Below are 19,237 nucleotides of genomic sequence, written 5' to 3'. Positions count from 1 at the left end.
AGTGCAAACAAGGTATAATGGGCAACGAGGATAGTAACAAGGGAAATGGCGCAGTCCAGTCCTTACCGTCCTCGAACGGCCTCAAACGGCACGCTCTTTGCCCGGTCTTCGCCCCGCGCGCAGCGGTGCTTTAGAACATTAATAGAAGTGAGGTAAGGCGAGGGGCGGGGCAGGCAGGGAGAGCGACCCAGGTGTTGCAGGTCTCGACCTCACGCAGGGACTCCTGGTACTTCGAGTCCCTGCGGGTCAGCTCGCAGCCCTGCGGTTCCCCGCACACACGTAGATAACGCAGCGGGACCCGTGCAGCGGGTCCGGCAAGGAGCTGGCTGAAGTCCGACGTAATCCCCACTCTGAAACAAGGGCAGGCTCAGTCTATGGCTCACAAACGGCAAACAGAAGATCCCAGCGTTGATGGTTGGAGCAGGTCCTTATCTGCTGAGGCGAGGGGCGGGGCAGGCAGGGAGAGCGACCCAGGTGTTGCGGGTCTCGACCTCACGCAGGGACTCCTGGTACTTCGAGTCCCTGCGGGTCAGCTCGCAACCCTGCGGTTCCCCGCACACACGTAGATAACGCAGCGGGACCCGTGCAGCGGGTCCGGCAAGGAGCTGGCTGAAGTCCGACGTAATCCCCACTCTGAAACAAGGGCAGGCTCAGTCTATGGCTCACAAACGGCAAACAGAAGATCCCAGCGTTGATGGTTGGAGCAGGTCCTTATCTGCTGAGGCGAGGGGCGGGGCAGGCAGGGAGAGCGACCCAGGTGTTGCGGGTCTCGACCTCACGCAGGGACTCCTGGTACTTCGAGTCCCTGCGGGTCAGCTCGCAACCCTGCGGTTCCCCGCACACACGTAGATAACGCAGCGGGACCCGCGCAGCGGGACCCGCGCAGCGGGTCCGGCAAGGAGCTGGCTGAAGTCCGACGTAATCCCCACTCTGAAACAAGGGCAGGCTCAGTCTATGGCTCACAAACGGCAAACAGACTAATGATAGTTTAGGTTGGGAGATCTTGGTGGAAGGGAACTCCATTTATCGTATTTTTCTAACATCACAGGGAAAATATTGAATCTTGGACTGGTAGCATACAAGCTGTGCATGTGGACAGGCTGCACTCCAGGACTCCGAACGCTACACTTTTGCTGGAGTTGGTAAGATTTGATTCAGGCCTAGCGGCCATGGGAGTACTTACTTACTCCTAAGATAGCGTGACTGTTGGAACACTGGTGACTTGAAATTGGAGTCTTAGTGGGCTCTTGAGACTTGTCTCTTAATTTTATTTACTCCTGTAGAGACATTTGAGTTTTGTGATGTGCTACTAACATTTTGATGGGTTATGAATAATGAAAACTGAATTTAAGAATGTAAAAAATGGATTGTGTAATGTTATAATGTATCAGAAAACTGTCTCACAAACTTCATTATGAATAAACGAATAAGTGAGGGAATAACGGATTTGTAGAGCATAAAAGCAACACAGAAAGGGCACCCCTAGCACTAAAGATGACAGAGCTCCAAGCTGCTGAACTCTGTGTCAAAGAACCCGGTTTTGAGTTTTGTTTATGGTACCTGGCCTCAAATGGAGAGAAGTGTATCTCGAGGAGCTCACTTTTGTTCCTGGCTGTTGGGTGAGGAAAGAAAAGGTACTAAAAAATAAGAGTTTGGTAAAGTTTGGCACCTGGGAATGGGAGTGGGAATGATTGCAGGGCCGAATCCGTTTTTGAAGATAACAGGGCCTTTTTTTTTATAAAGGAAGCTCAACATCTGGCTGTAAATGTTGTTTGGACAGGGAGCCAATGTAGTTACTTAAGGTGAAGGTAGATGGCCTGCCTGCGAGGAAGAAGAGTGAGAATGAGACTTGGAGGATTTCGGAATGACATAAGCTGGTGTATCAGGTACTTCGAAAGGCCCAGGTAAAGGATAATACCTTCTGAGTAGAGATGGGCAGTCCATCAAGAGGGTGGCATTACCCTCCCAGATCTGCCACTCACTATCTGAGATGAGCATCCTGAGATATTATATCTTGTTCCATTGCTAGTTTCAGGTATGAGCAGTAGACCCAGTCTTCAACTCCCCCTCTATTATCAGGAAGACACTGTTATTAAGTATCTGCATTGCTCAAGAACCCAACTGTTCTGGGTAGGTGAGATTCACTAGTGTGATGTATTCCTATAGGTACTGTATCGATTCCCCTATTCCTGACCCTGGTTTGGTTAATAATTAACTAGCAGCCATCCAACGGTGCAAAAACCGTTATCTGATTAAGCCACACCACGGCACAGAAGCGCGTTATCTGATTAGGTCATAACGCATGCCATCTAATTAGACAAGCGATATTCCTCCAGCCCCTGATAAGGCATACGGAGTTCTCAAAACAAATCAAACCTACAGCGACCTGGGAAATTCCCATAGCCATTGTTTTGATTTCACCGAGAACTTCAGCAAAAGAATGTGCGAACGAGCCCGTTCATATGACATCCTTATTGACGTATATATGTCCATCCTTACGTCAATCTCGGCACCTTTCAGGTATAAATATTACCGACATTGCCTTAAGCAAACACATGCGGTGGTGACAAGATTGGAGCAGCGAGACATGCCGAGGAGCCCAGCAGAGAGCGAAGCCCACAGGCGCTGCCCCGCCTTCCTGACGCGCTGAGAACGAGACGCTGCCTTTCTCCTGCTGAGAAATCCAGCTCCGGCGCTTCCAAGCAGCCCTCGCAGGCAGCTGGAATATCAAGACCTGGGATAAGAGATACCAGCCCTCCACCATTCTAGATCTCAGGTACAGAACTGAATAACCCCTTGCAGAGAATTCTCGAGTCAGTCCCTTGGCAAAACAAACTTAACTTTAACTGCTACTTATCTACTCCCGCCCACGTATTAGGCTTAGGTCAGGTACACTGTGGTAGGCGTGGTTAGAAGCACCAGTTGAGTATGATTAGTCAAATGTATATATGTATGTATCTATTTTATCCATTTTAAAGTATCATATGGCTCAGAAACCATATGAATGCTTTTACAGTATTATTTTATAATTCTGTCTTTACTGTATGCACTTTACTTAACTATAAGTATTACAATAATAGCGATTCATTTCTCTTGTATGAGAAAGGAGACTGATCAATAAATAACATCTTTTTATTGAACACGCCCGTCTCTTCCTTTTCTCTACAATCTGGTGAAACTAAGAATGCACTGAACTGACTGAGTAAAATAAGTTGTCTTTTGTTTTCACACGACTCTAGAGATACACTCTTGATTAGGGGAGAGCAAAGTTGTCATGTTCTATGGTTGTCAGAAACTAAATCCCTTCTTGTCTATCCAGGGAGGTTAAAATCCTCCTTGCCTATTCGAGAAAGTTTCTAGTGAACTCTGAGCTAGCTGGCAAACACAAAACTTTAAGTCTAATATCGTCGGTAGAAGACCTAGTTAACCTCTACCCTAGGTCTATACTATTGAAGATATTATTCCAATGCGCAGAGCCTATTGGGATAATAGGAACTACACTACATGGCGCCCAACGTTTGGATAGGCGATAAAACTAACGCAAGACATTAGAGTAACTCAGTCGTGCTTTTTCACACAGACCCCTTTTTTCCCATAATACTCCAAAGACGTCTGGAGTGGGTGAAAGGTCATATCCGCCAAACCTCACAGGAGGAGACTCCTATGTATGGTTCTTGGTTTATTCAACGTTGAAGGATACACTGTTCCAAAATATTGTGCATCTAATCTTTGTTTCCATAGAAACCTGATCTGCAAACAAACAGAATAACCTTCCTGTCAGTAAAATGACAGAAAGTGAAGAAGAAAGGGAGACAGTTAGAATAGCAGCTGAACTCCTAGTAGCAGACAATACTCTGCTGCAAAATGACCCGGATGCAATACTCATCCCGGTCAACATAAGAAAATCTATAACTTTAAAACTTATAGAAAATGGGCTGACACCGAGAGGTGGTACAGTCATATTTGTAATCGAGGCACACGAATATCGGCAGACAGAGGTATTCTATTCATGGATAAACTTTCCAGCAGCAAACGCTGTAACAAAGGACTTCCACTATTACAAAATAGAGGAACCTCCTAATGAGTACATTCCTTTCGAGGAGGTGGAAATACCACTCAAATTCCAAGAGCACCTGCTCTTGTTTCATGGCGCCCTAAAACATAATAATCACATCACCAGGCTCGGTCCACTAGGTAGACCAGGAGCAACGTGGCCGGTCCTAGCCGGATACACACCACATCCAGACATTGAAGAAATGCCTGCACCAGAGCTTTTAGCACAGCTAAAACAATTAATAAAAATACATAGACAATTAGTCCAATATGTAATGCAGGACTTCAACAATCCAACCAGCAATTAAAATTCCACAGCTGATCACTCATCAGGGGAACACAAATAAAATTACACCACAGAACATACAGTCCTGTCTAGGTAAAGTACCCGCAAAACGGGAACAAATTCCTTTCTGGCTAGCACAAAAAATCACTCAAATAGAGGCGGTGTTTCCAGATACCACCCCTGTTGAGAAACATAGGATTCTGACTATCTGTCTTCCAATGGGAATCGCACCACATGTGGAGGACTGTGACACTTGGGGAACAGTCTTTGCTTCCATTTACACAAAAACACATGGTGTACCATCCATGTCAGTAATACCAGATGTGCTAAAACAGATTCAAGATGAATACGGTCCAGAACCCGCTTTAACTCTCGGTATGAAATTACTGAAAGACTTCAAGCAGGTCTCTGCAATATTATTAGCCAACATAAAGGGAGAAGCAGCAAATGTGGCGATTCGCCAGAGGTTAAAAGAGACAAATATAGCAGACCAACCATCTGAAATTGCCAGAATCATAAAAAAATCCTATGAAGAACTAGGAAGCGATAGTTTTGGCGGAATACCAGTGAAACCCCAACTAGTTGTAAGTCCTGAAAAGGTATTTATTAAAAATAATTTAAACACTCAAAAAAAGAGCTGGGATGGAAATAAACAATCCAATCCTAAAGAAAAAAGATTCCAGTCCAGAGGAAGGTCTCCTCGGCGGAGAGAAAGATCTCCTGACCAAGGACGCAAGTCTCCACAAAGGGAGCCCTCTGTGAAAAAATACAACCTTAGAAATAGGGATAATATAAAAAAACCTGATAGATATCAAGATATTGATACACGTCCCTCTCAATCTTTTCAGACTTCCTCGCAGAAATCGGAAAGAAGAGGACGATCAGAACACAGGGAAGAGCACCAAAGACAAAGAACCTGCTCATCTGAATAAAAAATTACAATTTCCAAAAAAGAAGGTAGCCAGTATTAAAGTAATTAACAATGCCGAGAATACTGAGGACACAGCTGAAAAACGGAGAATGGGCTCAGACAATGCTAGACAGCGCAGCAGAAGTGAGCATAGCTCGCAAGATCCTTATGAATCATCTGGAGACAGTGGACACGAATGAATACATTCAGGTGGAAACTGCAGATACCAGAGTTAGCAAACCTCATAAAATATATGAAATAACATTGCGTATAGAGGGGGATAAGACTAGAAAAATTAGGGGTCTATTTTGGGATAATCTCTCCAAGGGCTATGACATCCTTCTAGCTGAACGAGACTGGCCTCCAGAGTTTGTCAGGGAGTGCCCACATGGCGAAGAAATAATTATGCCTGCCTTCTCAAACCATATTCCAATTCATAAAAAATATACACTTGCAAGAAAGTGGGCAGTAGCTCAAGCCCCTGCCTTATATAAAAATCATGTGGGATGGGATGAGGACTCTCCTCCTCACAAAATCCAGCTAAAATCACAACCTACTGCACAGAGGCAGTACCCGATTAAGCAAGAAGCTAAAAAACAGGTAAAAGAGATCCTAGATCAACTTGAATACCAGGGGGTGATTGAAACTTGCACCTCACAAATGAACAACCCTTTGTTTCCTGTCTCCAAGCCAGACAATTCATATCGTCTTGTTTTGGACTACAGACACCTTAACTCATGTTGCAAAACATTTGCAGTACAAAACTCGCATAGTGCTGCACTAATGAATAACATAGTGCGCAAAAAATACAAAACCACATTAGACATTTCTAATGGATTCTTTTGTCAAAATATAGCACCAGAGAGCAGATATTTGACAGCGTTCTCAATAAATGGCACGCAAAAAAAATTCTGTCGTTTGCCCCAGGGGTTCAAGAACAGCCCAGGATTATTCTCAGCGAGAGTAACAGAATTACTACAAACATATGATGACGAGGCATTATCTTATGTCGACGACATCTATCTAACAGATGATGACTTGGATACTCACTTGAAAAGAGTGAACACCATAATACTTGGGTTCGCAGCAGAGGGTTACAAATTCAACTTTAAAAAGTCAAGGATTGCCCATCTACCAGTCCTGTTTTTAGGATATGAACTATCAAGTGAAGGCAAAAGCCTGGCTGACAATTTCCTAGAGAAATGTGCTGTAATCCAAGCACCTAGAACACTGAAAAACTTACAATCAATTCTAGGCTTCCTAAATTTCGGAAGAACTTACATTATAAATTATGCAGAGAGAATTAAACCTCTCTATGATCTTATAAAACCAGATTTTAAAAGAATCAATTGGACTCAAAAACACACAGAAATTTTGAGATCTTTACAAACAGATATGTTAGTTAAAACAAAATTACAAACACGTGACAACACACGCAACCTTGTGATTCGAGTCATCCCAGGAAGATGCTGATTCACATACCTGACCTCTAATGAGGGAGAGAAGGTACCAATAGCATACAAATCACATTTGTACACAGAAGCTGAAAAAAGGTTCAGCATTAAGGAAAGCATTGTTCATGCGGTTCAAACAGCTGTAGCAAAGGAAAAATGCCAAGCAGACGGTAGACAGGTTACAGTCAGAACAGCAGAATCAGCTTTTGAGGCATTAACAACACCATGTAATTTACCGACAACTGCACTAAATCCAGAATGGGTACAATGGGTACATTCTGTTGCTACAGACAAAGTAAAATACTATTTTGACCCGGAAATGAAAGAATTAAAATTTCTAAAATATGAGAGAATACCCTCTGCCAATCGACATTCTGCCTTTACGACAATATGCCTGTGTAATATATACAGACAGACATGCTCAACCCTCAGTTTGGGGAGAGCTGGCTTACAACGCCACGTGCAAAATTGTAAAAGAAGTGTGGCGCGGAGGTAAATTAAGACCTCTACTTACAAAAACACACTCAGTGGAAAATAATTCAGAACTACAAACTGAAATAATAGCATTGAAAATGGCGCTAGATAATGCCGATCGCGAATTCCCGACACTTATAGTGTGCGATTCGTATTACTGCGTCAAATCATACAATAATGACTTACAGAAATGGATTAAAAACGGTTACAAAGATGACACAGGTGCAACAATAAAGCAAAAAGTGCTCTGGGAACAAGTAGTTCTTTTACAGAAAGAACTACCAAAAACTCACGTGATACATTCACTGAGTCATCAGCGTGATGGCGTTCACGTTGCAGGGAATTGGCTGAGACAGCCACAGCGGTAGCAAGTAAATCGGCTTCCGTAGCTACAAAAAAGCGTGCAGTAAAACACATTGACGGTGAAACTGTGCTGGCGGTGAAAACGTCATCAAAAGGCGACTGCTCAGCGCTACCGATCAATTATCCACTCAATTATACATACATAATCGATGCAAACTCAGTCCCTTTTGCTCGAATCCCTGGAGTGGGGGATAGAGTAATTCCAAACACGGACAGGAGAGGCTTGTTAATAGCAGACGCACATATGGGTGAGGGTCTCAGACACCTTAAGCAAAAAGATTCTCTGGAAAAATTACAATCAGTGTACTGGTGGCCAGGCATGAGCCTGCATCATCACATTTTTGTAAAAAACTGCCCAGACTGTAACAGAGATCGCAGTGGCGAGCGAGGAGGACCATTGCCATGGCATTTCGCTCCAGATAAACAACAACAATAAGAAAGTACCCATCATGAAAAAGCGTCATATTAACATAAAAAGACTAATTTTCACTTATAATGTAGACCCCAGCGCTCGGCTGACGTCTGGAATGTTATAAAAAAGATTTGCAAGTCTATAAAGGCATATACGCTAGGAGCATGCTACGTTTTGAATAATGTATTCCCTTTAGCCCTCAAGCTTATAGGGAAGCATGGCCAAATGAGCATTGCATAGCGGGACTCTTCTCACTTCCTTCCTGAGGGATACGGGATGGTGTAAAGAAAAAACCAAGACATAAAGCAATCTATAACGGAAAAGGTATTAGGTTCGGGAGCTGGGTGGGTCAAACATTTAATAAGTGTCCAACGTAGTCTAAATAACCTGCCAAGGAATTCTCTGAAAGGGTTCAGTCGGTACGAACTATTGTTCGGGACTAGAATGATGATCCAAGATCTGGATAGTCAGACTTCAGTGGTTAAAGACAAAAGCTTTGATATCAAAGATCGTTTGGCTATTTTGCAGGACTTAAATGAAACAAGAAAAGACCTGAGCAACATAAAGTTGAAACAACAGCCAACAACCACTGAAGAAAAACCGGCTGTCCCAGCAAGGTCTGTCTGGATTCCAAAAGTCGGGGATCTGGTCAGAGAAAAGATCGCGGTAAAGAAGGAATTTGGGCCTTCTTACAGAAAAGCAGTTCCTGTCTTGTCTATCAACGGGACAAGATCAGTAGTACTACCGCCCCTTGCTGGTAAAAAGGAGAACCGAGTCATATCCATCGACCTGGTTAAACCATAATCATGTGGCCGATAACAAATAGTAGGCCAAGTGGACTCCCAAGAAGTAGCAGAACACCAATGTTTGCTACGAATACAGAGGCTCAAACTGGAAGACTGATCACATTTGGAAAATCTACAGTGAATCAACAAGGACTATGCAACAAAGCAATGGAACTTGAACCTCTTAAAACCCAAATCAAAGCTTTTCATCAAGAAACAACAACCTATGATGATGTAACTGCAGACTTTGCTAATGAAACAAAGCAAAATCCAAAAGCAATTGGAACAATTGACAGAACAGCATCCGGCTACTTCATCAACTTCGATGATTCATCTGAAGACCTGAGTGAAGCAAAGAAACAGCCATCAACAAAAACTTTTAAAGATAAAGCTAAGGAACTTCTTCAACAGCTGAAAGAAACCTATCTGATTTCTCCATGGATTGAATTTTGGGTGGCCTTAGGTGCATTTATCCTCATTCTTTGGCTCATCATGGTACTATGCTTGGGACATTTCATTGAAGGAAAATATGCTAAAATGGACAGAGCAAGCCAGAAAATCAACTTGGTCCTTAAACCACACACATCTTCACACATCGAGAAAAGAGAACTTTCTTCAGTGAACTTCACAGCCAATCCTATACCAGGCGGTGTAGTATGGGACAAAACTGATTATGAAATCTATGGTCCAGGTGAAATCCTGAAGTATCCACACCAATTCAAGATCTCATTGAGTGACTTTGTAAAACCAAGCACATTTGCTGATGATTGGGACTTTGAAAGTATTAATGATATGATGTCTGATCTTGTGATGTCTGCTAAATTTACAGAACATGATTATTTGCAGGGTTCGTCTAATTATGATCAAATGTTCTGCTATAACCACTATGGTAACCATTATCTCCATAAATCTGCACAACCTAAAAATGTTTTAAATTATAACCAATGGGAAAATTGTGCTACTCCTCCAAAAGATAGCTCGAAAACATTTTATGATAAATATTCATACTTTTCAGGGTTTAACACAAGTAATGCAGAAACATTTTATTTCAAATTGTCAAATAAGACAGGTATGAAGACCATGCTTACCAACACAAAATTTATATATTCAGATTCATTTTTTGAGCAAATGAATACATTTGGTTTTAATTTCTGGAACAGTAACATTGAAACAAAAACTGTTTGGGGTACAAAAGATTGGCAAGTACAAGGTATAGAATCATTGTTCAGAGCCTGCATGATCCCAGAACAAATTATATTTTTGAATGACACTATTCAACAAACTACCTGTCTTGGCTTAGCCAAAATCAAAGATTTGAACAAACCGTCTATTCCAAAACCAACAGTCAGCAGTAATAGCTCTATAGATGATGAGATAGACGTAAACCATATATTAAAAGACAACAGAACACATCCTGAATGGAAACAATGGTTGATCTGGCCCACAGACACAAATAACTGTCAAGACAGATTCCTGAACAAAATACAGGGGTTCAAATTGACCAGGCCAGACCCTAGATATTCCCAAAGACAACATCCAGGGATAGTAACCACCTACAGCGTGGGCAAGCTCTGCCTTCAATGGCTACAAACGTCCACACTGGCTGAAATTAAGCAACACCTAACTTTACTTACAGAAGGTGCTGACTTGCGTGATTTCATATTGGGACCACGCAAACAGCGTCAAAAACGTTTCATAGCGGCCTCTATATATGCAGCTTATAACGAAGTTTGGAAAGTAACTCAAATTGAGACAGCAGAAAAAATACGGGAAATTGACCGTATTAATTTGGAAAAATCTCTTTCTGTGGTGGACAATGGGTTAATGACTCTGTCCTCCAGAATATATTCTCTGGACAGCATTGTGTCTTCAGCAATCGATATAATGTCGCAAGAATTACTGATGTTACAACACGGTCAGTCCCAATTGCGTTCTATTGTACAGCTTGGCTGGACGTTACAAAATCTGCGTTCTGGCTATGTGCCTTGGCGTTTAATCAACACAACGTCATTATTTAATATCTTTAACCTTACTGATAAACAAATCAGTTTGGCACAGAAGGGTGCTGACTTTACAATTCTGAGCATTGAAAGACTTGAGAGATTACCATTGACAATGTCAGAACGACCTGTCATTGAATGGATAATACATGGAATAATAAATATTCCGATAACTACTTTCCAGTTTCAATTCTGCCAAAAATATATACAGGCAGGCCAGTATGAAAGGTTGGGTAAAGGATACATTAAGTCAATATGGAACTTGCCCTATACACACGAATGTGTCAGTAATAAAGGCCAGAAAGTGTTTCTCAGTGGCAATAATTGTGCAAAATCACTAAGCGGCACACTTCTGTGTCAGGGTATTAGCTTGCATGGAGCCTGTGAAGGGACTTCAAATAACCTTTCATGTTACCAGCTAGGCACACCTGCAACACAAATAGAACCATTCTTTAGGAGACTCTCGAACGGGAGTTACATTCTAATAGTAGATCGCAGATGTTGTAGTTTGCTGCCCGGAAAACCTTATCTCATAACCGTGACTAGGAAGGTCATGTGCTGTGAACGAGTATTGTTCCCGAACGATTCTCCAGACAGGGAGGCAAGGTTATGGCCCGATTTGAAAATTGCTTCTATTCGAATAGATACTTTAAGCAGAATGAAGACTGTGCTCCTACAGACGCCGACTAGGCTCACGTCATCAAAAGAAACATATGATCTCCAAGTTGCAAGGACAACAGAAGAGATTCATTCATTATTATCAACTAATTCCCCCATACATTTCGCAGAAATACTGAACGAAATCTTAAATATTTCTGATACCACTGGTGTCTCCAGTGTATTTAAAGCAGTGTTTTCGGGTGCTTTAACTCCATTCCAAGCCATCCTGGGTATTTTTCCGGACTTTGTCCATTCAATTTTTGGCAGACTTCCTCTCCTTTTGGGACTAGTGGCAGGCTTCCTATTTTTGATCCTGTTATTTCGCTATGGCAAACCATGTCACAGACAAAACACCTGCGACAAGGGAAGAAATGATCCTAGCCATTGGCTACCGGGACCGCATAAGTAAAGTCCTTGGACTAGCACGGCTTCGGGACCTGAACATGACTTGGTCTCTTTCATTTAGACCAATGTGGCAAAGTTGTGTTATGCCTGTATTAAGGTGCTTGCTATGCGGCGAAGAATGCGTGTTGGACACCTGTCTGGCACTACAATCGGATGTGCCAATGGACGCAGATACCTTGTTGGGTCCGGTAACGGCTCATGCATTGTGCTGTCCCCAGCGGCTACCAATCCTGATGACGGCATTCGTGGAGACTTCACCACTACGATTGAGGGGTAGTGAAGTACAAGATGAAAGCAGCATCAATCAGGTACGACCTTCAGTCAGCTATGCTGATCAAAACATCAATGGAGGCAATCATGCTCAGGCTCATGAATGCATGGTAACAACTTTTTCCGAGTTAGTGGAACTTACGCAAGACGCTGTTGACAGTTTTTTCAACAGTCTAAATGATATGATGTTTTCACCAGAGCAGCAGGAATAACTTTGAGCAAACTAGCACTCGGAGTTCCCCACATGTTGAATTTGACCTTCAACTTTTAAAAAGCGATATGAAAAAAAAAAAAAATTCTCATCATTTTCTCAGACTGAAAGAGCTTTTTCCCCAATTCAATAATATTTGCGATTTTTTGGGACACTTATCTTCTGCTTAAAGTAGACATTATTCTTAGAGAACTAAATTTCTATTTTAGGTAGTCACGAGACATTCGCTATCCTCTAGCACTCTCATACAGACCTTTATGATTGTGATGAAATGGTCTCGCACTTTTTTTCTGTATTAAGAGCCATTTCATGTGTATTTTTCGCATTTTTTTTATGATGAATTTAAAATATGCGTTATATGTGTAGCATTATTAGACTACTTGTACATATAGTACATGTGATTGTGTTTCGTATATTTCGTAGTTTCAATTTTTCAGGATACATATGAATGTATTTTGGGGTGGTACGGTATACACAAACGCTACTGGTTTCACTATGCCTAGATTTGTAAATATGGACATAGTCTACGTGGAGTGGGTGTGATGTATTCCTATAGGTACTGTATCGATTCCCCTATTCCTGACCCTGGTTTGGTTAATAATTAACTAGCAGCCATCCAACGGTGCAAAAACCGTTATCTGATTAAGCCACACCACGGCACAGAAGCGCGTTATCTGATTAGGTCATAACGCATGCCATCTAATTAGACAAGCGATATTCCTCCAGCCCCTGATAAGGCATACGGAGTTCTCAAAACAAATCAAACCTACAGCGACCTGGGAAATTCCCATAGCCATTGTTTTGATTTCACCGAGAACTTCGGCAAAAGAATGTGCGAACGAGCCCGTTCATATGACATCCTTATTGACGTATATATGTCCATCCTTACGTCAATCTCGGCACCTTTCAGGTATAAATATTACCGACATTGCCTTAAGCAAACACATGCGGTGGTGACGAGATTGGAGCAGCGAGACGTGCCGAGGAGCCCAGCAGAGAGCGAAGCCCACAGGCGCTGCCCCGCCTTCCTGACGCGCTGAGAACGAGACGCTGCCTTTCTCCTGCTGAGAAATCCAGCTCCGGCGCTTCCAAGCAGCCCTCGCAGGCAGCTGGAATATCAAGACCTGGGATAAGAGATACCAGCCCTCCACCATTCTAGATCTCAGGTACAGAACTGAATAACCCCTTGCAGAGAATTCTCGAGTCAGTCCCTTGGCAAAACAAACTTAACTTAAAATGCTACTTATCTACTCCCGCCCACGTATTAGGCTTAGGTCAGGTACACTGGGGTAGGCGTGGTTAGAAGCACCAGTTGAGTATGATTAGTCAAATGTATATATGTATGTATCTATTTTATCCATTTTAAAGTATCATATGGCTCAGAAACCATATCAATGCTTTTACAGTATTATTTTATAATTCTGTCTTTACTGTATGCACTTTACTTAACTATAAGTATTACAATAATAGCGATTCATTTCTCTTGTATGAGAAAGGAGACTGATCAATAAATAACATCTTTTTATTGAACACACCCGTCTCTTCCTTTTCTCTACAATCTGGTGAAACTAAGAATGCACTGAACTGACTGAGTAAAATAAGTTGTCTTTTGTTTTCACACGACTCTAGAGATACACTCTTGATTAGGGGAGAGCAAAGTTGTCATGTTCTATGGTTGTCAGAAACTAAATCCCTTCTTGTCTATCCAGGGAGGTTAAAATCCTCCTTGCCTATTCGAGAAAGTTTCTAGTGAACTCTGAGCTAGCTGGCAAACACAAAACTGTAAGTCCAATATCGTCGGTAGAAGACCTAGTTAACCTCTGCCCTAGGTCTATACTATTGAAGATATTATTCCAATGCGCAGAGCCTATTGGGATAATAGGAACTACACTACACTAGGAGGTCATCAGCGTATACTGAGACTCTGTCCTCTATCTCCAGCGCCTACCTAAGCTCCATGATAGAGACTGCAAATAAAAGCGGTAATAAAGTGCATCCTGGTCACGTGCCATATTCTATGGAAAAGAATATGCACAGTATATTCATTGTTGATGAACACGTCCATCCAGGATCTCATAGAAGAGCGGAGTGTGAGCACAGAAAATAGGGTTAATGTTTAATCTTTTAAGAAGAGCGAACCGATAAAACCAGTTTATGCCAGTAAACACTTTCTTGAAGTCAATTTGGAGGACTGTAAGTGTGGTGCATAGTTGTCCTGCTAGGACTAATGCGTTAAGGTGGCAAACGTTGTGCTGCTTCAGCCTTTGAGGCATGAAGCCTCTCTGGTAAAGATGCACCAGAAAGCCAATCACTGCCATGCAGCGATTCATCAGGACCTTGGCAAGCACCATTGCCTCCTCATTAAGAAGCGAGATAGGGTTAAACAAGTCGCTTAGGTCGGCAGATCAACCTGGTTTTGTTATAGTGGTGATTATGCCTCTATTTAAATACTTTGTCAGAATTCCTGCCTCCCTAGAGGTGGTATACATTGTGTGAAGGTGTGTAGTCAACAGGCCAAGTATGACGTTAATAATTCCGCTAGGAGTCCTTTTGGTGCCAGTCTCTTACATTACTGCATCTGGTTAATCTCCTCTGTGACTTATTTGATCATATTTTCAAGGTTCAGTGAAACACCAGGTCCTCACCAGCTTCCCTTGCTGCTGGTCAGTGCGTCTTGCTCCTGTGTCCCTCCTCACGCCCGACTGCTGCTAGGCTGCTCCTGCCCTGATGAGTGACCCTCAGCAGCCAGCCTGGCAGCCAGCTCGCAGACTCTTCTTCAGCCAGTCTCAGCCCTTAGGTTCCCTGTTCCCAGACAACTGACAGCTCGCTCGCCGTGTTCTGCATTTCCAGCCACCCGTCTCCACAGTGCCCCTTCCCAGGACCTACTTAATGGAGGCCAGAACCAACTTCGAATCACCCACCCTCACAGAAACCTGCGCCACACCCACCCCGCCAACCAACACCTCCTCATAACCACTCTAATGACTCCTGATGAATGCCAGATTGCTCTGCAAACATGCCACCGAAGTCTGGGACACCATTTACACCATCACATCCAACGAACCCATCACTGAAACCTGGCTCAACCCCTCCTCTGCCCTCACCCCTCCTATGCCCCAGTCATCGCCACAGCGACTCTCTGCGGCTAAAAGATGACACACTCGGATTGTGCCAACAAACACAGAGGTGGCATCACCATCATCCACAAAGTATCAATCCGCTGCACTGTCACCAATGACTAGACTACACCAATCATGGAGCACCCGAATTTCCTACTCCACACCGACAACAAAACAATCATCAATGGTACACTTGCCTACAAACCCCCTGGACCTCGCTCCGGCCTCTACAAAGCCATCACAGACTTTATCACCCCTCTCACCAAATAAACCAAGCACTACATCTTCATTGTAGACCTCAACTTCCACCTAGATGACCAGACTGTAAAGAACTCCGCCAGCCTCTTGGAACGAATTGACAGCATCTGCCTCACCCAGCTGGTTACAGACCCCACATACAGAACAGGACACACACTGGAATCTATCTTCATGTCCAGCAACAGAATCAAATACAGCCATACCACATAACTCACCTGGACTGACCATTTCATTGTCCTCTTCACCATCACTAGTGCATCTCACATCACACTCAATCCTCCTAGCATCTCCTTCCGCAGCTAGAGCAAAGTGACACAGACCGAATGGGTGGAAGCATTCAACACCACGCACCCCCATGCCACAACCAACCTGAAAGGGGCAGTCAAACACTTCAACACCTGGTTCACCAACCCTGCTGAACAAGTGGCCCCCGTACACCAGCCAAAACCCACAAAGCCACCAAAAAAGCCAGCTGGTACACACCAGAACTTAGCACAAGGTAATGTAGCTGCAAACAACTGGAAGAGCATACCAGCAGAGACCATTCAGACCGATCCACCTTCAAGTTGTCCTTTAACAGATACCACAAGAAAGGACTCCCTTGCGGTCTGCATACAGGTTAGCGCCAACCAATCCTAAGAACTCTTCACGATCGTTGAGTTCCCCTGCCCTACAGTCACAGAGAGCACGATCACTCCATGACAAGAACTCTGTGACGCCCAAGCAAATCACTTCCACAACAAGATATCCACCATCTGCAGGTACTTCGAACCCCAACCCACCATCCTCCAAACTCTAACAGAAGCCTCCCAAGACCAACTGCTCACCGCACCAGACACCACAGCCATCATGAACTCCATCCACTCAGGAGGAGGACCCATGGATCCCTGCCCCCACTGCCTCTACACCACCCAGAAAGCAACGAGATCAGCCACCAATTCACCACCATCCTCAATGCATCCACCACCATAGCCACCATCCCAGGCGCATGGAAACACGCAGAAGTCAGAGCTATCTTCAAGAAACCCTCCGCAGACCCCACCAAACTCCAGAACGACTGCCCCATCTCGCTGGTCCCATGTTCTACCAATGTCCTGGAGAAGGCCATCAACCGCCAGTCCACTGAACACCAAGAAAAACAACCTGCTAGACGCCTCTCAATCCGGTTTCAGAGCCAGCCACAGCACTGACAATCTTCAAATAGCTCCCCAAAAACCCAAGGAAAACAGTCATGCAAACCCGGATTGCTTGCTGTCTGGACTACAGCAACGCACTGTATGCATGAACCACCTATGAACTCATGGGAAGGCTCCAGACTATAAATAATTCAGTGGCCAGACTGATCCTCAACCTGCCCCAACAGACGCACATCACCTAACACCTGAGGAACTTCAACTGGCTCCATTTCCAGAAATGATGACAATTCAAACTACTGACACGCCTACAAAGCCCTCCATTACCAAGAACCAGCTTACATGATCCACTAACTGAACTTCCACCTCCATCCAGACACCTTCACATCGCCTCCCTCACACAGATTTCGTGCATCTGTCATTGCAACAGTAGAGGTCGTTCCTTCTACCACCTCGCCGCCAAGTGCTGGAACGCACTTCCCCTCTGAACCTCACCCCCGTTGACAGACTTCAGGAAGAGACTCAAAACCTGGCTTTTCGACTAAGATCAGCAACGCAACGCCTGGATAACAGCGCTATACAAGTATTGTGTGATTGACTGATGCCAGATATGTCTCGCACTGGGAGGTTCACCATCAGGGAGCATGGGGCCTCTTCTACATACAACGCTGTGCTGTAAAATGTGTAGTATCAACCAGGGATAGCCTTGACATCTGTAACATTTATCATACATTTTAACTATACATTTTGAATTGCTTTCATTCGTGTAGTAAAACTCGTTTTTTTAATTAACTTAATTATGTCTAGTTACATTAGGAATGGCGTGAATAAAGTGTGTATTTATGCAGAATTTCTGCAATATTACTGAAAAAGTAGCATACGGTACACACTTACATGTTGCAGGAATGAGGGCAGTCTTGGCCAGAGCGTCTCTTGCTGCAAAGCTCACCACAACTATGAGGTATTTCATTTCTGTTCCATTCGGGATTCTTTACTTTACCTGAAAAAGATTTTTTTTTAAATGTATACTCAACCGTGTTTATATACCAATGCAGAAAAGCCCTGTCGACAAACATTATCAGCAGAACCAACTGGTCAAAGCTATGATCACAAAATTGATGAACAATTTAATTTACAGTTCCATAGAAGCTGCTCATTGCTGTAGCACTGAGGAGCACTTCAAAAGAAGGGAGCTGAATAAAAACCATTCTTGATCTGACCATAAAATAGAGAAATAAACCATAAATGTATGCTGATGTGGCATTAAAATGAAACTGGCAATAGTCCAAAATACATGTTAACTTTTTCAATCATTATAAATATCAGTTTGTTTCTTTCTTTCTTTCTTTCAAGGTACACAGATCACTGATAAAAAAATAAAAATGAGTAAATGAAATAATTTAAGAAAATACAATAAAATAATTATTACATAATGGAGGAAAAGCTGTAAAAAATACATAGATTTTGCTGTCGAACCTTAAACCAGGAAACGCAGTGCCTACTGAAAGTTTAAAGGGAGCAAGACTTATACCAGTGGGGTGACCCCTTTAGAAATCTTGACGTTACTTGTTTTTTTACGTAATAGTCTGCATCTGACTGGACAAATACATTTATAATACAATGACGTACTTAGCACTAAGGGCAGCCAAGGACCGTATTACAGAACCTGTCCATAGGGCGAAACGGCATGTGCACCTGCTTTGCAAGCTCCTGGGGCACGATGGAATTACACAATGGGCTGTAGATGCTTGTGCGGCCCCTTCAGTAATGTTGAAAGTGCTGGTGCACATGTAGCACCAGAGCTTTCTCAAAAGGGCATTCCCTCATTTGCATAGTGACGTGGCCCTATGCAAATGAGGGAATCTCTTGGCCTCTGCGCCCATGCTGTATTATAGACGCATGCATAGAAGCAAAGCAGCTGCCAGGCGGTTCGATGACAGTGCTCCACCTAAAAGGCGGGGCACTGTCTGTGCGCCCACCCCCGCCCCCCCATGACAGCCCTCTGGACTTCCCCCCTCAGACAATCCCCTTGCAAGCAGGTGGAGCCACTAGCTGCACCAGCCTGCACAGGGATCTCTATCCCCAGGGCCGGACTGGCCATAGCGCGCACCGGGCAATCCCCCGGTGCGCCGCACGGGTGGGGGCCGGTTTTGGGCCCCTGGGGGCCGTATTTGTTACAGGGCCGTTTTTGCAGCATGGCTGCAAAATCGTCCCTGTACCAAAATGGGCCGAAAACCGGCCCCGGCAAAGAGCTCGGCGGCACCTCCAACCCCCCCGAGTGGGGGTGTGGGGGGCGGCCGAGCACTTTGCCAGGGCCGGTTGTGGTTCCCAGTCTGGCCCTGTCTATCCCCCTTAAAAGGGCAGGTGGGTTGCTGTCTGCACAGTGAAACACGAAGCGGCTGCTTCAAAGCGCTCCGCATTTCACTTGAATGCGCTGCCCCCAG

The 19,237-nt window shown here is 43.9% G+C and overlaps 1 protein-coding gene across 1 annotated transcript in view; it reads right to left on the bottom strand.

Moving 5' to 3' along the window:
• NFX1 (nuclear transcription factor, X-box binding 1) overlaps positions 1–19,237 on the bottom strand; it is a 1,119,153-nt gene that overhangs the window by 759,689 nt on the left and 340,227 nt on the right. Inside the window, exon 5 of the mRNA XM_078687738.1 lies at positions 17,688–17,793. Coding sequence (XP_078543864.1) covers positions 17,688–17,793 — 106 coding nt within the window. The remainder of the gene's footprint in view (positions 1–17,687; positions 17,794–19,237) is intronic.

Source organism: Lissotriton helveticus, chromosome 4_1, assembly GCF_964261635.1.
Source record: "Lissotriton helveticus chromosome 4_1, aLisHel1.1, whole genome shotgun sequence".
Taxonomy (NCBI): domain Eukaryota; kingdom Metazoa; phylum Chordata; class Amphibia; order Caudata; family Salamandridae; genus Lissotriton; species Lissotriton helveticus.
This window is presented reverse-complemented; position numbering and strand designations above follow the sequence as displayed.